The following is a 24,178-nucleotide window of genomic DNA, read 5'->3' as shown; positions in this document are numbered from 1 at the left end:
AACTCTTTCCTATTGCGTGACACATTGCCTTACTGCACCCTACTTGGGTAGCTTTTGTCGATTTCTTGGAAAAGGTTGGATCAGCGGGTTGGATCACATTTGTTTTTTTCAGTTTCACCAGAACAATGGCCGAATCTAGCGAAGTTTCGGCGGTGAAAGTCTTCAATTATATTTGTGGAAAAGGCGGAGTTGCGGAGCTATCAAATTTGCTAACACCTCCATCGCCTTTGGCAAAGAAATCTACAGTGTATGAAGTGATTTTATGGTTTGAAACTCAGAAAGCGTTGGAGAATGGGTTGGTTTTGATCAAAAACCATCGCGGAGAAGCCATTGGTCTCCGAATTGATCTAAAGAAACAGATGTGTCTGAAATATGCGACAACAGAATCGTGTAAGTCGGCAAAGAGATGTAAATTCTGGCACATTTGCAAGAAATTTCTTGAAGGAACCTGCAAGGGCAACTGCGGGCGTTCACACGACTTTCACGACGAAGACAACAGAGACAAGACAATCGAACTTGGCTTTGAGAAGAAACCTAGTGGCTCTTTGAAAGGCATCGTTACTGGAAGCTTCATGCAGGTTTGTCTCATGTATTTGAAAAATGAATGCTTCTCAGACAATTGCCCGTATCTTCATATTTGTCCCAACGCGGTCCGAGTAACTCCCTGTGAAAATTGTACTCTGTCGCACAATTTCGCCGATCCCCATAACAAGAACATTCTTGTACAATATGGATTTAGGCCTCCACGAAAATTTGAAGTAGAAGTTGTGCGATGCAACACTTTGGTCCCAAAACAGCAGAAACCCTTTGAAGCTAGCTTGAAGAGCTTGAACAAGCAAGCCATTTCAGGAGGTAATTTACCCAAATTTCTTCCCAAGAGCCAAACTCATTCTAAGGAATTAAAGCGTGAACCAGTAAGGCTGTCTGGCTTACTTCAAGAAGCTGCCAAAACGAAAGTAAGCACAGCTGCCCTGCCTACATCTCACCAACCTCGTCCCCAGTGCGCTTTTCCCTTCAGAATGGGAGGGGAGGCCCGCTCTGAAGGGAAAAGCGCCCTGGGTACGAGGTTGACATCTCACCAGGAGACAGCTGTTCCCAAGACTGATTCTCTACCTGAAAAAGTTTTCAACTTTATATGTGGGAAAGGAGGGCTTGCCTCATTGTCAGAGCTGTTGCGACATCCGTCTCCCCTAGCAAAGAAGTTTTCTGGGCCCGAGCAAGAGTATGATGCAAAGATTTGGTTGCAAGTGCAGGCACAAGCAGAACAGGGTCGAAAGATCATTTTGCTGGAGACCAGGGATGGTGAAATTGTTGGTGCCCGGGTGAGTTTCAAGCAAAAGTTGTGCTTGTATTATACAAGTGTTTCAAAGGGGACTTGCAAGTCCCACAACAACTGTAACTTTTGGCATATTTGCAAAGGATATCTTGAGGGTGGTTGTCAGGGTAATTGTGGTTTGTCACACAATTTCCACGATGAGGGCAACATAAAGAAGGTAAAGAAGTTGGGACTTGAAAAACATCCCACTGGAACTGTAAGATATGTTGTTGCCAGCAGCCTGCCTCAGGTTTGTCTAATGTACCTGACAAACAATGTATGCCAGTCCAACTATTGCCCATATCTGCATATCTGCTTGTCTACTGACAAACAAGATCAGTTATCACATGACCATAACATGGGAATTCTCAAGCAGTATGATTTGACACCAGAGAAGACAAAGCCCAATATAATGTGGTGTAACATCTTGATCCCTGGGCAACAGAGAAGCTTCGAAGCAGGCCAAACCAACTTAGCTTCAACAGCTTCACCAGTACCCCTGATGTCCTTGCCAACAGCCCAACAACATAAAAATATCTTGGGGTCTCAGAAACAAGGATCAAGTAAAAGCTCAGAAAAGAAGAAAAAACGGAAGCCACGGCAAAGAAAGAGAAAGCCCAATCAGCAGGGAGAGGCTACTGGAGAATCACAAGGTTCAAATGCTAATGACATAGAAGAAGAAAGCTCAGACTCAGTTTCAGATAATGAAGATGTGCAAGACAAGCCTGATCTTTATTCCAGTTCAAAGTTTGCTGTGGATCCAAGCAAACACAGTACCAATCCATGGCAAGAAGACTGTATGGAGAGGGAGAATTCCGGCACTTCCAAGAAACCATCCAGGAGCCACCGAGCACCGCAGCAATCCAATGACGGACTGATGGAATATGAGCAAGTTTCAGGCATGATTAAGAATGAAGCTGCTGAAGGCAATTTGATTAATCTTTCTGATGATGATCCAGTTGATGATTGGCAAGGTGCAGGTGCTTCAGTGGATGACTACTGGAATGAGCCACTCTCCCAAGTTGATGGGTTATTCTTCAATGACCCATTTTCTCCAAGTGTTGCAGGATCACTGTCCCAGGACAGTACATTGTCCAACTCTTTTGACCAGATAAGCTTAGAAGACCATCCAGAGAAATCAGCTGTGAATGTGGTTTTCCAGTACATCTGTAATGAACACAATGGTCAAGTGCCTTATGCTGTGATATCCCAACAACAAGACTTGTTTCCACCTGATGTTATTGATATTGCTGCATGGTTCAAAGAGAACAACAACAGATTCATAACCATTGAGAACAAGACTGGAGAGATTGAAGCAGTCAGGGCATACAGCCCCAAAGCACGCATTTGCTTCCGCTACTTGATGGCCAAGCAAGGTTGCAAAGATCCAAAGTGCTTTCGCTACCATGTCTGTAAGCATTATCTTGCTAATGGTGTTTGTCCATTTGGAAAGAAATGCAGATTTAGCCACAGTCATAATTTGAAAAGCCCTCACAACAAATACATTACTAAGAAGCTAAGGCTTGACAGTCTCTCGGAAGAGCAGCTACGTGTTCTGATCTCTGCATCAGTTCCTGAAGTTTGCCTTGATTACAACATGCATTCTGGTGGCTGTGAGAGGGGTTTTAGATGCAATGGTATTCACATCTGCAAGTATTTTGTGATGGGAAAGTGCAAAAAAGGAGATGGTTGCCTATTGGGTCATCAAAGCAGTCTTGAGATGCCACACACTAAATTGGTCCTAGAAAAATACAATTTGACCAAAGTTCCTCTCCGTGCTGTGTTCAGTGCCCTGCTGATACGTCAGATGCCATCTGCTGTAAAAATGGTGGAGCAACCTAAAACTGGTAAGTGTAATGTTAATAAAATCCATTTTAAATCTATCAGGAACAGATTCCCACATAAAGGCAATCAACCAGGAAACTTGCAGAAATTTTAAAGAACACCCACAAAAGATAGCAGAAACCTTTCTGGGGCATAGCTCAAGTTCATATAACCCCTAACTGGCACAAATGTAGGCTTTTATTAATAGTGATTGAAAATCCCTGTCAGTTCTTTAACAGGGGGTGTCAGGGAATTTTATTTGTTTTTCCCCTTCAGAAGAATAGGCTATCTTACATGTAACATGTAAGCTGTTTTTTAGTTTTCCTCTTGATTGATTCAGTCATTATTAATGATCTTGAGAACTCTATAAGGAAAGGGTTGTACTTGTACGTTTCTATTTGGATGGTATATTAATTGCTAATTAATCCTAGTACAATAAATGTTTCAAATTTGTCAATTAAATGTATAAAAAAGAACATTCAGGAGCTGAGAAATATTCATACAAGCTACCAGAATTCTTGCAGTTATGATTGAGTATGAAGTGCAGATTTGAGATTCAGATTGCAGATTGCAGATTTAGTTTCATAAATTATCCATACCTCTCCCATGGGATGGATTTTTCCTAAGACCTTCAACCTTCTGGAAATTCCAATTAAGCTCCATACATTTCTGTACAGTTTTTGGACTTCAAGACCCCTCCCAACCCCAGAAATTTCCAATCCCTTCTGTGAGGGGAATATGGACATTTTCTTGAAGCACGCATTGTTAGCAGGTCAGCTGTTCTACTGCCATTGATTTTAAGAGATGCATGAAACACTTATTTGTTTCTGAAATTCCCATTACAGGAAAAGCCACACAAATGAGAGATGTTCCACACAGTCCACATAACATCTGCCTGGAATTCTTACTGGGTCACTGTAGCAAGGAGCAGCTGTGTGACCATTATCACTACAGAGCACCATACATGTGGCAGTATAAGTACTCAAGTACTGATCACCAAGGAGACACTTGGAAGTCATTTACACAAAGTGAGAGTGAGACCATTGAGCAGCAGTTCTGTGATGTTAATGTGGTAGTCGCAGAGATGGAACACATCATGATTGCACCACCCCCTTCTGCACTGTAAGTATAAATTTAAAATGCTATTATAGTAATTGAAATCACTGTGCGGCATTCTGTTCTGATGCAAAATTGTGGCTAAGAATGAGCTGTGGTAGAACTTAAAACATTGGTTAACCCAAACCACAAGCAAGTGTGGAATTCATGTACAAATTGAAATGTCTGTACTTTTGAGTACCCAAAATGGGTTTCTAGAAAATATTGGATACCCACAGAGGGTCATTAGAAATTTTGCATGTGATGTTGATCTCAAAGGGCAAAAGATTAAAAAAAAAAATGAAAGTAAACTGGAATTTCCAGAGGGGTGGGGGTTTAGGAAAAAAACCCTCTATGTTCCTTGGAATGAGTATGGAAATTTTCTTGACCAACACAACAAGGCCCCTTTATTGAAAAAGAGGGAGGAGCAGGGTCTCTGAACTTCTTGCATGCTGCTTTCCATATCCTTTACTTCCCACCCAACACCCCCCCCCCCCATCCCACCTTTATTTCCCATGTTCCAGTGCTAACCCCCCCCCCCGGTTCAATCATACTTCTCATTCCAAAATTGAATTAAGTAAGACGATTACAGAGAGTTTGCATTGTACATTGATGAGAATCATTGAGTAGTTGTTCAAGTTTGGACAGTTGTGATGCTAAGTGTTTTGACATTTTTATCACAGTATCAATCCTGGAGAAGGACAGATCAAAGTCAACTTTGATGACATGAAAGCTGAGACAGGCTTTGGGTATGTGCAGCTGAGACGTCTGTCTACTAAACCAGCAATTTCTCCAACAGATCATGCTCTGTCAACTCAGTGGGTTTGGTACTGGTTGGATGAGAGCAGCAGTTCTTGGAGAGAGTATGATTCTGAACTAATGGTAGGTCTGTGTGATAAATTCTGTTTAAATTTTCTCCACTCTGACATTAAACCAAAGAAACCATGAATGAGTGACTACTAATTAAAGAACAAGAAGTGCTGATTGACCAAAAGCTGGGTCAAATTAGAGCGATCTTTGATTGAGTGCTGCCAAACCAAACTGACTAAAGTAATTACTCTGGCCAATCACATAAGACACAGGCAGTTCGGTGAACCAATCAAAAGCCAATCAAAACTCGAAGCAAATACACGTAGCCGGCACGAAGCGCGGGAAAACGTGTGTAAGCGAGTCACGATACGTTTTGGCTTTACATCTGATTGGTTGAGAAAGTGGCACAAGATTTTTTAAACCAATCTCTAAGTGCAGTAAAGGCTGCCAAACCAAACTAAACGTGAATTTTTTTCGACACCCAATTGAAAATCGCTCTAAAGCGATTGCTTACTGTTCATAAATACATGGTAAATTGTACAGAAGTTTGCACATGAACTTTACAGGTAGTTGAAGAGTAACTGTTTTGTAACAATTCATTTGTGGCGCATCAAAGTAATATCCCCTACTGTCTCAACTGGAAATTAACGAAATATTAAACAAGATACTGTTTGTGTATGGAAATCTTACAATTTGAAATAATTTTTAGGTGTTTCTTCAGCACCAAATGGAATTGACATTTACCAAAGGCCGAGCCCCGTTCTTCAAATTTAAAGTACAAGGTGAAGAACACAAGCTGTTCTTTCGCACGGTACCCATGTACCAGCAGAGCACCAAGCCACCAGTCAGCATAACAAGAGTACGAAGAAGGCCTGTGTTTAGATCAACATCAGAGATGCAGGGACTGCAGAGGTCAGTAAGGAAATGACCCCTTTAATATTATACGGCATCTCGAATAGCTGTATTAAAATTTCAGTAAAAGTATAAATTCTTACGCACTGAACACTGTGTTTTTGTGGCGTGTTACGCAATCGAGTTCGTCCATCCTACAAGCTGTTCTTTCGCACGGTACCCATGTACCAGCAGAGCACCAAGCCACCAGTCAGCATAACAAGAGTACGAAGAAGGCCTGTGTTTAGATCAACATCAGAGATGCAGGGACTGCAGAGGTCAGTAAGGAAATGACCCCTTTAATATTAGACGGCATCTCGAATAGCTGTATTAAAATTTCAGTAAAAGTATAAATTCTTACGCACTGAACACTGTGTTTTTGTGGCGTGTTACGCAATCGAGTTCGTCCATCCTACAACCATTGACAAAAGTCATTAACACACACCCCCATTCCCCCGTTTCAGTGTTAAATAGCACAATGTGCCCAAACTCCTTGTGTAGTGCGTTTCAGGTTGTGAGCAACAGTAGGCAGCAATTGAAGGCATTATCTTTTACATGCTACGCAACATTGCAAATGGGAAAAGGGGAAATTACTCATGTTTCAAGTAAGAAAAACAGCAACTGCGCCAAGGTTTTGTCAATGATTGTAGCTCAGATTGCGACTCACACAGCAGGCTTGAGTGATTACAGAGCCAACTGGTAAATATGGCGAACAATGGACTGAACAGCATGTAACCCGTTTAAAGCGCGGGAAAAAAAGCGCGGGAAAATTCGCGTACGCCATTCTGGCGATGATATTTGCTTTAATTTACCGGCTGTGTTTATAACTGTGACGAATATTCTTAACGTTTTCTTCCCAGACCTCTTGAATTGCCCATTCCATTGGAACCTGAAGCCTCGCAGTCTCCCGCAACTTCTGCACCAGGCCGCCTTCCTCCTCAGTGGACGAGTGTTCCTGAAAACGAGGAGTTTATACGCGTCACTCTTCCCACAAGCTCAGATCAATTTAAACTGGCTGAGAGCCTGTTTCGCCGGTCCATGTCAGAAAACAAGGCGACTATTGTTTCCATTGAGCGGGTTCAAAACCCTTTTGTGTGGGAGAAGTATGCAAGGTACCGTATCGTTTTTTTTTTTCCTTTCTCGGCTCTCTTCGCTTCATTCGTGTCGCATTTGCTTTGGTTTTGCATTTCACGCTTTATGATTGGTTCAAAGAGCTCGCGCTACTTTCTCAACCATTCAGAAGTAAAACCAAAACCACTCGTGACTCACTCACACGCACATTTTCCCGCGTATCGCACCTACTACCGTTTACTTGTATTTGTTTGCGTTTTGATTGGTTCACTGCATTGTCTGTGTCCTTTATGATTGGTCAGAGTAATAAGTTTGCTTTTGGTTTTACAACGCTCCACCCAACTGACTTTTTACAAGTTAAAGTAGCAGATGCCCTCAAGGAAAATATCGATAAGAGCCCTAAATCCGAAGGAAAACTTAATGCAGAAAATTTACACCAAACAGTAAGACGAAATCTGATGCTATGCTCCGCAGGAAGAAAGATCAAATGGAGAAGAGGGCCCGAATCAAAGACAGCCCGGTGAATGAAAAGCTTCTCTTCCATGGAACAGATCCTCAACATGTCGACAGCATTTGTGCCGAGAACTTCGACTGGCGTGCCCTAGACGAGGACAGAGCTGCTCTGTTTGGACAAGGCGCTTACTTCCGAGAGGAAGCAGCACTGAGCAAACTGTACTGCAAACAAGACTCTGAGTCTTTCCAGTACATGTTTATGGCTGAAGTGCTGGTGGGGTCGTTTGCCAAAGGTGAGCCGTCCTTGAGAAAACCTCCCGTCAAGAGCGAGTCCTCGCCCAAGAAGGAGCTGTATGATTCATGTGTGGACAATGCGGAGAAGCCCACTATTTTTGTACTGTTCGATCCAGATCAGTACTATCCAAGCTTTTTGATTAAGTTCAAAACCAAATCAAAAGTGGTATGTTGATTGATGAGGTGTTTGTACGCAAAGACACGATTTTATTCGTGTTCAAGGTATTAATTGGTTTTTGTCTTGTAGAGCTTACAAAGCTTGATGTATTACTAATTTTAATATAGAGCGTGTTTCATTGGTCAACGATGAAAATGGCGTATATGGAGCAGTTTTTGTTTTAATCAGAATATTACGAATCCGAGTTAACCCACTCTGATACGGGTTGAACAAATTATTGGAGACGTAATCCGTTGTTTGTCTTGACCAATAAAACAAGCGCTCAGATCAGTATATACCACACAAGTTAATTAGCGTTTTTCTCTTGTTGTATGAATACCAAGATATCGATCAACAGAATGAGGTCTGGTTCTGTCACCGAATTCAACGATACGATGAAAGTCGTGTAAGCTCGCAGGTTGTTCCAATAATTCACAGAATACAACAAAAGGCCATGTCGAGTCTAATAAGCAGCTAATAATATTTTTTACAAAATATCAAATGAATGTTGTTTGTTCTGTACTCATTGGTAACTGGCTATTCACTTGTGTGGTTTATACTTAAACAGTTACAATTACGTCATGAAGGTAATTTAAATTATATGATAAGTTAGGAACAAGCAGCCTTCTTGACGGATTTAAATTTCGTCTGGGCCATAAGTTATCGTCTTTTGGGAAGCAATGCTACCCTGTATCATTAAGCTTGCATTATGTATGTAAAGGCGACGTGTAGCTCTCTTCGAAACAAGTATAAGTGTTTGGAAAGGTGAGCGTTTATTCCTTTGTCTCAACATGGAGTCAAGGCGGCCCGAAAAACCATTCGACTGTATGAGTCGGAGATACGCGTGCGGCTTTATGTTCGCACACTTGTGACTCGGAAACTCGTCGGGCTGTTTACGATTGGACACTCATGACTCGGAAACTCGTTAAGCTGTTTACGATTGGACACTTGTCACTCGGAAACTCGTCAAGTCGCTTACGATTGGACACTTGTGACTTGGAAACTCGTCGGGTTATTTGCAATTGGACACTTGTCACTCGGAAACTCGTCGGCCGATTTACGATTGTACACTTATGAATCGAAACTCGTCGCAGTGCTTTACGATTACACACTTGTGGCTCGAAAAATTGGCGATTACACACTTGTACTCTCGACTAAATAACTTGGAAAACTCATCGAGCGCTTATTGATCGTACATTAGTTATCCCGACTTAAGACTCGGAAAACTTGCCGCACACTTTATGATTGCGCAAACGTTCTCTCGACTGAAGACTTGGCGGGAGATTTACGAGCGCACTCGCCTGTTTCCTCGACTGTACGACTCGGAAACTTGTCGGGTTCTTTACGATTTCACATGTTTTGTCCCAGATATTCGGCTCGAAAGACTCGCGACTTGTCAGGGAGCTTCAAAGGGGACCCTGTACTTGTTCTTTCGACAATACAACTTGCAATCTATTCGGGCGCTCTACTAGTGCACACTTGATTTTCCGACTGTACGACAAGGAAACTTTTCGGGCAAGTGTGCACACTGTTATCCTGTTTGTGGATAAAGCCCACGTTTTTATATGAAGTTTTTGAGGCTGTAGTAATTGTTTTGATACTGAACTAAGAAACCCAGTTAACACGTGAGCCAGACAAATCGCAAAATAACGGAGTCAAGCTTAATCAGACGGTTTAAAACGGTTTAAATCTTTTGAAAGATCCGTGAAAACCGGACGAGCACTTCCTTCGAAATACCTCCCAAATATCGAGGATTTCTTCGCTAAGGAAATGCTTCAAGTGACAATGCAATCTATGAAAATTTTCATGAAATATTGTCCGTAATCTCTCGATAGTTCTGTAAAAAAAAAAGCATCTCAGTGATTCCAACACGTTCTGACCAGCTGTAAATAAGCTGTGAAGTTCCTGTTTTGGCCGGATGCTCATCCATAAGTCCTGAACATTTTCTTTATTTTATATCGCTTTGGATTCTCAAGGAGTTGGGATCACAGAATCAAAAACAAAACTTAAGGTTTAAAATCCATTAAATAAAAACAAAGTAGCATCATTCCCGCCCAGGGAACAAAATGTTTGCTATTAAGAATCTGTCGATGCGTAATTTAAGAGGTTGTTTATGCCTTGATTCGTTGTAATTGATAAAATTAACTTGCATACGGATCATGTGTTTAAACGACTTCATTAAGTTTGCATGTGGCAAAGATTTATCGATTCTTAAGAAAGATCATGCACAAAATATTCGTTCAGTTGTCGTTGCTGTTTGCATCATAATACAAAAAACTGAACTTAAAAACGTTTTGTATTGCCAGCCATTTTTCTTCGTGGTTAATTCATTCATTCACTAATTTGTCCTGGATGTTTGAGGAGGGAACTGTCAAATAACTTGCGAAGAACATGCTGGTAAACTAAGCACGACCGTTACCATAGCAACCTGATAAGAGTTGCGCGATTTTAGCAAATTTCGAGGAATTTTGAACGTTGCTGAGAACGTTATAACAGCTTTTACGAGCAAAATCGATAAGGGTGTAGTTGATTTATTGTCCCTACAAGCTGCGACTAATTATTTGGGTATGTAGCAATTAGACCAGAAACACGAAAGACGCCAGTACTCCGGAATGATGTAAGCCATAACAACAGGGTTAGGATTAGCCTGAATTTCAGACATCCCTCTGTGCTCGCCTGCTTGCCAGAAGGAACGTCTGAACACATTCGGGCCTAATGCCGTCCGGTGACGTCACTACGCTTTGGTGTTAATTCATGCGGAAAAGTTTCTGTCGAGGCCATGAAATTGTGAAAGAAAAATCGCTTAAATAAAGGATTACAGGGTATAAAATTGTTTTAATAGTAAACTATTAAAAACCTTGAGACAAATGAATGATATTTTAATCGACTGCAGGCTATATTCTTTTACGGAAGCGATTTAATCTAAACTGATTTGCTTTATCTAGCGATCAAAATATAATATGTTACGCAACGGACAAATACAACACACTCGTGAGTACTTTAATAAATAAATCAATTTCGACGGTTTCAGAGGCATCAAGAAACGGAATTCAATACAAAAATATCCTACTTGACCGTGGGCACTGAGTTCAGAAATCACTGGCTCATCGAGGCTGCAGGACATAAGCGTCGAGCGGCTTTGTTGACAAAACAAGATTACATATAAATTTGGCAAAACACTGCATGTCGAAGCGACGAATGCCGCCAAATTAAAACCTACCGATTTCCATTACTATTCTTCATCCGTAGGTAAACTAATAAAGTAATAAACTCAAGGTAAATGACTAATCAATTCATTTCTGGGAAGGTGAACTCTTTCGAACTCTTTCCAAACGTTTTCAAATTACAATCCTCGCGCGGTAAAATTCAGTCATAATTTCACATAATTATGCAAATAATTTTTAAATCAACCAATCAAAATCACTACCCGGTTTTCGGGTAGTGACGTCACCGGACGGCATTAAGCCCAAATGTGTTCAGACGTTCCTTCTGGCAAGCAGGCGAGCACAGAGGGATGTCTGAAATTCAGGCTAGGTTAGGATTAGGGTTATAACTGTGTCATAGCGGTTAGCGGCAAGTTTAAAGTGATTTCTGGTTTGGTTGTGATCCGTGTTGTGCTGGCGTGTTGCGGTATCCTGGAAAAAAAAATTACCACTAATTGTTATTAAGGTGGTAATTGACTAAGCCGGAGTAAAACACGTTGTAAATTCAAGCTATTTTACTGTTTATTAAGTAGTTCGTGTATTTAGCTGAGTTTTTTCAACGAATTGTTAGTTTTGATAAATGCACCACAAGATGAGTAGAGAGTTTTTGGTGCTTATTAAATATTTCACTACTTTCAGTATTGACAGTTGTTTAGATGCTTGTAATTGGGTGGTTTTGTTTGATAAGTCGGGTTATTACAGTCCTTAATCGAACTTTTCATAAAATATACAGGAACAGCTTTCTCGCGTGGCGTGCCCCAACTGAGAGGGTTCCACGAAAGACGTGGGACACTCGCGTGTTGGTCCATGCCGCCAGCGACTGTTGTCAAAAGATATTTATCACAGCACATATTAAGGAATTATTTCTACTGTCGTTACTTGTGCTTAGCTGTTTATAACTCTGGTATTGAAATACAAATTTACCTTACTAGGGGTGGCGAATGGTACCCAGAAAATCCAGGGTCTCGGAAAATTCCGGTCAAATCTCGAAATCTCGGACGATTTTGTGATGAGTCTCGGAGTCTCGTTTTTTGGGGATTTTTTTGTGTCTCGGAGTCTCGAATTTTTGGCCGCAAGGTCTCGGAGTCTCGGATTTTATATTATTTCAGCCAGAATCTCGGACAAAACGAATCGTTGTTAACGAAAAGCTACGAGAGCTAACGAGGAAAATCCGCTCATTCTCGTCGCCCAGAGGCCGCGATCCTTCTGGTCAGAAGGCATTCTCGTTCCCAGGCAATACCAATGAACTCTACATTAAGTTTCAGACGCCCGTATTGAAATCGCTTGAATACGATTTATATATGTGTACGATCGTGGTCTTTCGAGTATAATGGCGTGACCAGCCAGTATATTCAGTCAAAGATTACGTACACGGAATGTACGGATTACACCGATTACTCATGGTTCAGAATTGGAAACTTTATCCGTATCGCTACTCTAATTATAGCTAACCATATAACTTTAAATAAATAGGTTTTGTCTTACCCTGTTAATCCGATGTTTCGTGCTCTTCGAACTCTGTAGTACCTTGAGTGGTTAGTCTTGTGCTGTACTGCATTCAAGATTAAGACACCTTGCTCTCCTATGCCTTTCTTACACTGGAGTATATATAAGTCACGGTAGCGGTGAACTCTCAAGGAAATTCAGCATAGGACAGGAACTGAGAAAGATGCGATGGACTGATATTCAATTCAGGGTGCAAGTAGCTGTACTGAAATAGCAGAATCTCTGACCCGTTTCATATAAAACTCTCCGTAACAATACTATAACAATTTCTTTGATATGAATATTTGAAAAATTTTTAAGAATGATCCAAAGGCTGAGATTTTGAACAGAGTATAAATTTTGTGTTAAAATTGCAAATACCATATAATTATATGTTTTAAAATGGACCGTATACATGTAAAGCTCTTTGTTTCTCCAAACGAGAAAAATTGAAAATGAGAGTAAAAAACCGTTACTAGCCAAATGCTCCGATGCTTATGACAGTTCGATGAACGGACGATGCAATACGACGATATGCACAGTATACGACATAAACGGAGATGTAATATGCTAAACCAGTTTAAGAATGTACACAAGAGTATTTTCAGCCTAACAGCGGCGGAAAAACTTGAAATACACAGCCTGGGCCGGAAAAAATATTCAAATAGGAAAAAAAAAACAAGAGTGTATGTGCAGCGTGAATCTAATATCATTACGGAATAAACGCTAATGAAAGCTGATAAACTCTCATAGGTTAATGCATCACATGAATGGGATACTGTTACACATGTTAGGTAAAATTCCTGGTTCTCTGGATTAGTCTTGGAATGTTTCCAGATTTAGCTATATTTCCAACGTGGTCGCAAAAACAATGAATTGCGCGCATATAAGAAACGTTGACCTATTTACAAATTGTTTAGCTAGAACACGCAAGTAAGCAGTTATGCATAATCGATTGTTAAATATAAAGCTAGCCAAAGCTTTGGTAAAATTCAAGGGCAATGCCAAAACACGTGGAGACCATGCGATCATGTAACCACTTACTTAGACTGTCCACAGCCCTCTATTTTCGTGTTTCTCGATCGATGAGCGCGCAGTGAGAACGGCAAGAGAACTGGACGTTTTTTGCGTTGAAAAATCGAGAGGCTGTGGACAGTCTACCACTTACTCGTTATTCTTAAGCTTTATACTATCTCATACTACGCTACTTACGTTTTCTTTTTTGCCGATGCTTTTCCTTCTCCCCTTCTTCGTCCATATTTATCTATGAACCAGTTCTCAAACGTTGGAAAAAGCTGACCAAAACCTTCAAGATTCAAGGGATCAGATCGATCTGGCGACCTTCAAAAAGCTTTTACAAGAGACTGATACTTTCCGACCGGAATCGGGAAGATGTCGTGACGCAAAAGCTCGCATAGTATGACAGAGCGTGTGACCTTGGATAGTTAAATGTGGGGTCGTGATAGGTCGTAACAAGGTTGCGAAGTTAATCCATAACTAGCAGCTGGCGTCTTACTGTGAGTACATTTCGCCAATTCTTTACGTCTCACTAAAAAAATACTAATCTCGGGCTAAATTTTTTACTGTACAGAGTCTCGGGCTCGGTTTTTTACTGCTCAGAGGCTCACAGTCTCGGGCTCGGATTTTCTTAAATCATTTAAGTCTCGGTCTCGGATTTTGAAACAAGGGTCTCGGCGTCTCGGCGAGTCTCGGATTTTACCATTCGCCACCCCTCTTACTGGTCGTTATAAGTTTCTTATGGTACTAATGGGAGAATTTAATAGAGCGGTTTTCACTTGAGTATCGAAAGTACTTCGCGTTTGATTTAATTAAATGCATTACTACGCTTAGTGATTGGTTCATGAAACTCGCGCCACTTTCTCGGCCAATCAGAAGTAAAACCAAAACCAATTGTGATTCGCCCCGGCGCACGTTTTCCCGCACTTCGTGCCGGCTACGTGTATTTGCTTAGAGTTTTCATTGGTTCACTGGATTGTCTCTGTCTTTTATGATTGGCCAGAGTGATTACCTTGGTTTTGGTTCTACGAAACTCAATTGAAAACTGCTCTAATCAATTTATCAAGATAATTTATCTTGGCTATCAGTTCCTTTATTCTCTTCACTTGCATGCTTGATTTTGTGCTGAAAGCGTAAGAAGAAATTATGTGTTGATCATTATAAGGACTGAAAAATCAACTGAATGTAACTATTAATAACTGGAATAGCTGGCTAAATCAGTAAAGGAAACAAGTCTCTTTGGCTTAAATTCCCTTCTCTAAGCTTTCATTGTGCCTGCAATTTTCTTAGAGATGTTTCAAAGTAACGTGACGTATCCTTGTGACGACATGGTGATGTGATAATCTTCAGTGTTTGTACGCTGATTTCCAGATTGGCTGTTGTTAGAATCGAGAACTGAGTAATTTTACGGGGATTTACCGAGCACAGCCCTTGTTTCCAGGACTGAAAGATGTATGCTAGTGTAGTATTGAAGTTGTCAAGCTTACTGTCATACTTATAATGGTATAATTGAAATAAACGATATTATGGAAAAAGAGAAAAGTAGTACTGAAGTATTGCTTAATGTTACAGTGTAGTGACCTCAATTAATTAATGAGGCAACACCCAGGAGCTTTGGTAGAGGTCAGCTTCGAGCCAAAGTGGTGCATACTGCCGGAGCTTATCCCGGTTTCCTTAGCATTAAGCAGCTAGGAGTATTTCTACTCCCCCCTGGATGGGATGCTAGTCCATCGCAGGGAACCCCCCAGCATTATTTCGCCGGTACCCATTTATACACCTGGGCGGAGAGAGGCACTATGAGAGTAAAGTGTCTTGCCCAAGAACACAACACAGTGACCCCGGCCAGGGCTCAAACCCGGAACGCTCGCTCCGGAGTCCGGCGCGCTAACCATTAGGCCACCACGCCTCCCATGAGGGAGCTTTGGTACTTGAGATTTATTACACGACTTACGTGGGTAGTCGGGAGGCCAATAACTAAAATCATCCAATCAGATTGCCCCATTGCCGGTCCAATAATTTCTAAGTATTGTAGCGGGTTTCATTGTCCCGAACGATCTCGTGCGAACTTGCACAACGTTTGTTTTGGCTTACAAAAGTGAAAAAAATAAACTTGACCCTCATGAAAAACCCTCTCGTACTTCTGATTGCTTTGTACAACAACCTCTTGGAATTCTTTTCCGACCGAAACACCCGGTAGGTCGTTGGTCAGTATTTTTTTTTTTTTTTGTCCTTTTCGCTTTCCGCTTATATCTACAAAAAACTTTTTCAGTCGTGTAATAAATCTCTAATTAACCAAGCTAGCTCGTGACAGTTCTTGAGAACTGTCGGCTCTCGGTCAGAGGAGGATAAGTTAAAATTAATTATAAAGGAGCGAGTCTTCACATCTCAAATACACACTGTGTATATGTTTCGGTATCCTATTCGGCCTTACCGGGCCGAACGTTACCACGTTAATTCTTGTCAGACTGGCTGAAATCATCCTGGAATTGAAACGCATTTCAAGATTTGGCGTTTTCTTGTTCCTAAACTGGATTGTCTCATTTGCCAATCTAGACTGGCTTACTTATTTTGAAGATTTGGATTTTGAAGCAACGAAAGACATTCCCAGACTAAAAGTGTCCAACAGTTAGCTATATCTTCGAGTTAATATTAGTTTTTTTTTTTGGTTTACGTGGAAATCGTAAGGTCGCCTCCAACTTTTTTCAAAGGTAATAATTGTAAGACAGTTGAAATTAATCATTCAATATATAAAGTGATGATTATAGTACTGATAATAAAGATAACAATAATAGCTGACATAATCTTCATCTTTTCCGAAGAGGTCTTTGCCGCAAAGAAGTTCCTACGAACATGCGCATTAGAGGCGTTCGTGTATTCGGTTAAAGATGTGCTTCTTGGGGCAGTCCACGAATAACTTTCTGAGCTGGGAGGAGCATATGAAGGCAAATCACGTGAGTGGTAACTAGAATGCGTTAACGGGCCACTAAATGCAAATGATTTATCACGTGGTGTGTTCCAGGACACGCCGTCTGTGGTTGAGTTTACAGAAGCAGAACACCTGACTGAATACGCTGGCTTACAAGAATAAATTGAGCTTTTTGATGGATGCAGCTGAGGTACTGTGGTACGAATAGTGTGCGCATGCGAAATTCTTGGCTGCAAACCTGTTGTTTTGGATAGCTGCACCTGCGAATCAGAGGGCTGACATACGTTTCCTGTTTGAGACATATGGGCCGGTAAAAAGGGGCTTTGAGACAACTGGTCATATGAAAATTGCTCTTGTGTCACCCGGGCTTTTGACGGTGATTGAGACAGTCCAGACTGTGACAGTGGTACTTGAAGCACTCGGGTGGATAACGATGGTGATTGAGACGTTAGGCCTTGAGAAACTGGAGCTTGGTACGTTGGGGACTGTGATGGTGGCATTTTGGACAGTCGGGACTGTAAATGTGGTACTTCATACACTCGGGTTGATAAAAGTGGCGAATGAGACACTTTTCCTTGCGAAAATGAAGCTTGTGACACCACGGTCTGTAACGGTTGTGCTTGAGACACATGGGACTGTGAGACTGGTCCTTTAGTTACTGCGGATTGTGAGAATAGCGCACGAGATACTCGAGGCTGTGGCACCTGGGATGGCGACATTGACGCATAAGACACCACGGTCTGTGGCAGTGGCGTTTGAGAAAACTGGGCTTGTGAAAGTGGTGTCTGAGACACTCGGGTCTCTAAAATTGGCGCCCTGAGAATTTGGGACGTCTGTGTAAATGACGCTTGAGACGCTTGGATCTTCGACAGCGGTGCATACGGCCCTTGGGTCTGTAACAAAGACCCTTGAGACACTTGCTGAGCCCGAGACAGCGTTGCGAAGCACACTTGAGCCTCTGACAGTGGTGCTTGAAATACTTCGGCCTGTAATAGGGGTACTTGGCAGGCTTGAGCCTTTGATAGTACAGCACTAGACACCTGTGCTAGTGACACTTTGACCTGTGACCGTGCTTGAGATGCTTGTGCATCAGACACGTGGGCTTGTAAATCTAATGCTGGAGACACTTGGACCTGTGAAAGAGGTGTTAGAGATACTTGGGTTTGTGACAGTGGTATGTGAGACGCTTCGGTCTGTGGCACTAACGTTGGAGACACTTGCGTCTGTATCAGTGGTGCTTGTTGCACTTTGGACTGTGACAATGGTGTTGAAAGTGCCTGGGCTTGTGATAGTGATAATTGAGACACTGAGGTCTGTAGCACTGATACTGGAGAAACTTGCGCCTGTGACGAGGGTCCTGGACACACCTTGGCCTGTGACAATGGTGTTTGAGATAACTGGGTTTGTGATGGTGGTACTTGAGACACTACGCTTTGTGACGCTGATGCAGGAGACACGTCTATCTGTGGCGGTGATGCTTGAGGTACTTTGGCCTGTGACTGTAATGCTGAATAAACTAGGGCTTGTGAAATTTGCGCTTGAGACCCTTCGGGGTTGGACAGGGGTACTGGGGACAGTTTGGTCTGTGACACCAATGCTGGAGAAACTTGGGTCTGTGCCAGTGGTGCTACACATGGTGATACACATGGCTTAGTAATGGTCATACTTGAAATACTGGGCATGGCGCCTGTGGTGTGGTCTGGCAGTTGCGCTTGAGACACTTGAGAATGTGCATGTGAGAATGGGTCTTGAGACAGCTGCTTTGACACTTGGGACGGCTGCGAAAGTGGCCCTTGAAAGACACCAGCCTGTAACAACATCGATTGAAACAATTGTGCCTGCGACAGTATTGTTTGGGAAACACGGGCCTGTGAAAGTAGTGCTTGATACACTTGATCCTGTGAAAGAAGTCCTTGAGACAATTGGGACTGAAGTAGTGGTGCTTCGAACACGTGAGCCTGTGTTAGTTGCTCTCGAAGCTCTCGGATCTGCAGATGTGGTGCTTGAAATACTCTTGGCCGCAAAGGAGGCGTTTGATGAAATTTCGTCTGTGAAAATGGAGCGTTAGAATCTGAGTCTCTCGTTATCGAATTACCTTGAGAAGAATTATCAGCAATTGAGCCATAAGGAGCTGTTTGATCATGGTGTTCTTCTAGATCTGAGTAATTAATGATGTATTCTGGGTAAACTTGATCAGTGTTAAAGACTACGAATATAGTTGGATTAGATTCATCATCTACACACGAATCGTAAGAATTTAAGGAGTCTTTCTGTGGTGGTCTGAGATAGCTAGAAGAGCCCTTAGTGTACGAACCAACTAGAACCTTGGCAAGAAAAATCAACTTAGCATCCTTCTTTGAACACTTGTGGTCAAGGCCATAGATTTTGGAAGCACTCAAAGCAAAGTAGTTTCCTTTCCCATATATTGTCAAGTACTTTTCCTTTTCAAAATTCTGTTCGCATATTTCTTTCAAGGTCTCGGAGCTGCCTGCGTGAAATAATTTCTGTTCGTTGACAACATTTCGCCTGTCACCATCAGCATTTACAGCCAACATGTTTGCCTTTTTCCTTTAAAATAAAATAAGAAGAAACGTTTACCAATAGTAAATCATATCGTTGACACTCCTGTGAGAGATTTCCCCTAATGGGTAAAAATATCCTAGAAAAACTTACTGAGGTTGATTGACAGGTGCAATCGAGGATGCAGAGAGGCAAGGAACTAAGAGGTACCATACCGTTCCGTTTCTTCGTATTATCTGGCCTCGTCGATTGTTCCTGCTACCTAGGCTACCTTTCTCGAGTCAGTCGGTTACGTCCCAAATTACAAACCAGCAGTGTCACGATATTTTAAGTAATTTTTCTGATTACTTTTAAATTGAAGAAGACCTCAAAATAAGTTCTTTAACATAGAAAAACAACAAAGGAGTAATTTAAACTTGAAATTAAATAAGGATGGTTTCGACTGACGAAGATTAAAACGGATTACGAGCAACAAACTTGAAAAAAATCTGCCAATTTGTTCAAGTTGAGTCGTCCGTGACGTAGTTCCTTTAAACAACTGAACCTTTGCCTGGCGTACGCCAGACGCATTACACCACAGGAAGCCCAAACTGGATGAGCGTCCTTACTATGTTACGCAGCGAATTACGCAACAGTCGAAATATAAGGATTTGAACGGTTTAATTTTTAAACCTAAAAGTTTGAGCAAATTTTGAAGAAATAAATCACTTATTATCTCGCTGCAGTCGTTTGTTTGTTTGCTATCCGTATTGTTTCTGGGACGATTTGGCTATATATTTAGATAGTTTTCAGTTCCACTGCATGCTTTGCTACGGGAAACGCTAACAATGCAACGCATTTTCAGGTTAAAGGATTTAACCGTTTCTCCCCATACAAATTCTTATATTTCGACTGTTGCATAACTCGATGCGTAATATATTGCGGACGCTTATCGAGCTTGGGCTACCTGTGATTGCAGTTTGACTTTTTGTTTACTAATGCAATCGAGTTGTTGTTGTTTTGCGGTGCTGGTAATGATGGTATTAAGACGGAATCCACTAGGAAGTCGAGTAATATTTATTAAAATTGGACAAAAATCAATAACACCAACAACAATTTCTTATCAGAGTCTGAGAAAATGAATTTCAAAGTTTACAAGGTATGGGCAAAATCTCACGTGTAGCCATTTTGTAAATTTGTCTTAAGCGATTCAGTGGAATTCAGCGGAACTTCAAAATGTGTTTTCGATGTGTGGTGTTGTTAGAAAAGATTTCTTTTGATGAAATATTTGAAGCAGTAACAAAAAATTTTGCAATAAGGTGGAAATAATTCTGGTACAACAATTTCTTATCAGAGTCTGAGAAAATGATATTTAAAGTTCACAAGCTATGGGCAAAAGCTGACATCTTTTAAGCGATTCAGTGGAATTCAGCGGAACTTCAAAATGTGTTTTCGATGTGTGGTGTTGTAAGAAAAGATTTCTTTCGATGAGATATTTGAAGCAGTAACACAAAGGCTTGCAATCAGGTGTAAATAGTTTTGGTACACAATTTTGTCCAATAACTACTCGAAGTCCTGGCGGATTTCCTCTTAAGTTTTTCGGGCCTTGAGTAATGATTCTAGCTAATTAATTATAATACCTTTGATAGCTTTCCCACACAAAGGGGTTTTGTACACGTTCAATGCTGTTGATCACCACGTTTGTTTCCATCCTACTCTTAAAGAACTGCTCCACTTCTTTGAATTCGGACGAAAACGCTTCTAACGGAACTCGTTTGTATTTCTTCGAGGGTGACATTGGGGACCAATGGCTTGGGACTGAGTACATGGGCGTAGCTGTATTCCTCGCGGGAACTTGATCTGTTAATGCAAGTACCAGAGTAAACAATGTTGGCAAAGAGATCAAGAAAGCCTTTATTATTAACTACACCAGTATTAAAGTAACAGATACTAAGTTTCGTTAACATGAATCGCGTAACAATGTCCTTATAGAACCCCATAGAAATCAATCAATCTTACGAGAGCATAGTAGCTTATTAAAGAGTCACCCATTTAATTTTGGCATTTCTAAGTAGTCATTTAAATTGTAATAAGAAACTTGTGCGACATGCCCCCAATTAATTACGGAGAATAGAAGTCATCTGATGGTGTTTGTGTCCATAAAAACAAACTCTGTCTTCATTAAATGCACGCGTGTTTTCTTTTATATCAATGATATAAGATTGGCTCCTTATACTGGAAAAAATAACAAGTCTGTTCAGATGGCGTGACAAAGGGCATCGTTTCTGAAAGTATAACCTGAAGAAGAGAGAGGGCAATAAATTATGTAACAAGAAAGAGTATGAAAACGCAATTTCTTTTTAGAAGAATCGTTTTAAGACGACATAAACACAAAGCTTACTTGTTTCTTTGCCTTTAGTTGGCTCTGCTGTTCTAGAGTTAGTCTTCTTTCTGTTTTCTGTTTTCTTGAGGGTATTCTGGCAAACATTAGCAATGTTGTTTTCATCTGAAGACAAATCCGATAAATTCTCTTTTTCCTCAGCTGGAATATTTAGACATTCAAGGCTATCCTTACTAGATGTTGAGCAGGAATTATTTGCCAGGTTGTTAACTACAGGATGCACAGCGGTAGTTATTTCCAGCTGTTGCGTTAAAGTTTTTGACCTCTTCAGGCCACGTTTCTGTTTCTTTAAACTTCCTGCCTTCTTTTCTGCTGCTGGCTGTGTGTGGGAAACAAATTTAGCTTGGCTGTGCTTGGAACTACTTGAAATGTTGCTGGAGGCAGCAACCGGTGCAGGTGTATTACAGAGAACATTTACTGTTCCTTGACTTGGGGGTGGTGCCGTGACTGTTGGAATTGTGTTACTTGCATTTACTTCCTTTCCAACGGCTGTGTCGTCATCGATTAATGAGTAGTTGCTTTTTCGAAAATGTTTTTGCTTATTTGGAACTAAAACGCTGCAACGAACAAAATCGACGCTCATCCGCTGGTGCGGTGCCAAGTCGTATTGTTTGAGAATGTTCTTGTTATGAGAATCGGTAAGGTTATGTGACAAGGTACACTTACAAGAGGATCCTCGAACCGTCTTTGAACAAACATGAATATACGGACATTTTTCAGTCTTACATTCACTTTTTAAATACAGCTGACAAACCTGTGGCAGACTCCAAGCGACAATGTCCCTTACAGTCCCATTTGAGTGTTTCTCGAGTGCCAGTCGTTTGATCTTCTCTCTGTTGTCTGTGTCGAAAAAATCATGTGAAAGGCGACATTTTCCGTCGAAGTTTCCTTCGATGAAGCTTCTACAAATATGCCAGAATTTACACTTGCCTTGTGCCCTTCGACATGAACCTTTTACAACATATTGTTGGCACATTTTCTTTCTCAAATCGATTCGTACACCAGCAATTTCGTCATTCTGGTCTACTTTAACAAAGGCAAAACCAGCTTGCGGTTTCAGCCATTCCTTCGCCTCTTGTCACGTTTCTAAGCTTGCCAAAGGCGACAAATGTTTAACAAGAAAAGGGAATTTTACAAAACCGCCATTTTCGCAAACAAAATTAAAGAAATTCTCGAGTAAAATATCACCCTCCATGTTGCTCAAAAAAATGTAAGCAGATCAGTAATGACCGTCACGTGTTTTGCCAACAGCCGATTGACCTGTCGACGATTGACATTTATCAAAATGGATTCTGTCGTATCAGGGTCATCCAGGGGTTACGATCTAATACAACGTATTTATAGAATCATTCCTGCACTTGCGCGCACTTCTATGGTTCAAACGTCAGGGATGATAATCAATTTTGATTAAAGCTGTTGTTGAAAGTCACTACAGGCAACATCCTAATTTCATGATCAGATGCCATGTCTCTGATTAAGAAAGTTTGCGTGAGTTTTAATTATTATTCTTTTTGCTGTTCAAAAGCAAAATTTAAAATGAAACGTATATGATGATACTAGAACTACCAATAAACGCGTATTTGCACGCTCGAAAAGTTAGTTGTTTTGTCAACTTGTGTTATCTTGCACTGCAAAGTCAGAGCTGACTACCCCCGATTCGTCTCTTTTGTGAAAACTTGAAAACGCGTAGGATGGTGGACTAGCAGTATTGCAGTCAAAACGTCGCGATCAACAACTTAAAGGTGATGTTACACGGGACAACTTGCAACAACGATTTTGCGCGCAACACCGCGTCAACATTTTATGGTATGTTAAACGAGTCAACTTTTCTTGCAACATCGTACAAAATGTACTTGGCAACATGCATGTTACACGAGACGATTTTCAGCACAACGCCAACTTGCAACATCTCGTGCGCGCTTCCAGGCCATGTTGAACAGAGTTCTGGGAAGGTGTTGCGCAAAAAATCGACGGCGGCCCTGTTACACGAGTCAACTTTCTGAACATTCGTCATCCTGCGTTGCGAGTTTTTGACTTGGTTTCAAAAACTCGCAACGTGTTGCGGAGTAAAATGTTGCGCAAAAAAACTTCCCCGTGACCACGTTACACGGTGAACGATTTTTCGCGCAACAATGTTGAGCGAAAAATCGTTGTTGCAAGTTGTCTCGTGTAACATCACCTTAAAGCGATTAAACGAATAAATGTTCATCTTTCCTATCTATCACCACGATGAACACTAACCACTGAGCTTTTTTCCATCATTGCCGCGTCTTAACTTTTCTTGTAAGAGAGACGACTGGGAAAGAATCAGCTCTGCATGGAAACAAGAAACATTGAAACTTTTTTTTTTATTATTGCTGCAAAACACACATATTACAATAAACAAATATTACAAATACAACATCTAAATTTACATCTAAATTTTATACTTACACTTAAAATTGTTACAATTGTTAGAAAGGGTACGAAGTACAAAAAGAGGAAAAACTACGATATAAAATTATACAAATACTTAACATTCTTTCTCCCGAGACTAAGTACACAAAAAAGAAAAGAAAAATAAATAAATTATAATATTTGAAAAGCAGCCCATTTTTCTCTTAAAAATTCCATTTTTTTTCCCATTACGTGCTATATATAGTTCAGTTTCATATTTTATTTGAACTTTAAAATTAAAAGCTTTAATATTTGGAATAGTTTGGTTCCTTCTACAATCCCATAGATAGAGTTTTACGAT

The 24,178-nt window shown here is 41.0% G+C and overlaps 3 protein-coding genes across 3 annotated transcripts in view; 1 reads left to right on the top strand and 2 right to left on the bottom strand.

Annotated features, from left to right (window-relative positions):
• Window positions 1-24,178, bottom strand: part of LOC144642613 (protein mono-ADP-ribosyltransferase TIPARP-like) — a 132,064-nt gene that overhangs the window by 69,679 nt on the left and 38,207 nt on the right. The gene's annotated exons all lie outside the window — the stretch shown is intronic.
• On the top strand, window positions 109-13,763 carry LOC144644197 (uncharacterized). The gene is made up of 7 exons (XM_078503628.1): window positions 109-3,162; window positions 3,985-4,261; window positions 4,918-5,116; window positions 5,766-5,956; window positions 6,796-7,047; window positions 7,481-10,545; window positions 11,445-13,763. Exons 1-6 carry the CDS (start codon window positions 126-128, stop codon window positions 7,926-7,928), a joined length of 4,404 nt encoding a protein of 1,467 aa, XP_078359754.1. The 5' UTR covers window positions 109-125; the 3' UTR covers window positions 7,929-10,545; window positions 11,445-13,763.
• LOC144659391 (uncharacterized) lies at window positions 14,341-22,417 on the bottom strand. The gene is made up of 3 exons (XM_078520156.1): window positions 21,442-22,417; window positions 20,681-20,900; window positions 14,341-19,109 (listed from the first exon to the last, which is right to left on the bottom strand). Exons 1-3 carry the CDS (start codon window positions 22,415-22,417, stop codon window positions 16,352-16,354), a joined length of 3,954 nt encoding a protein of 1,317 aa, XP_078376282.1. The 3' UTR covers window positions 14,341-16,351.

Source organism: Oculina patagonica, chromosome 1 (assembly GCF_052425735.1).
Source record: "Oculina patagonica isolate OP01 chromosome 1, crgOcupat, whole genome shotgun sequence".
NCBI lineage: Eukaryota > Metazoa > Cnidaria > Anthozoa > Scleractinia > Oculinidae > Oculina > Oculina patagonica.
Note: the sequence above shows the minus strand (reverse complement) of the source record. Positions and strands in the feature narration are given on the sequence as shown.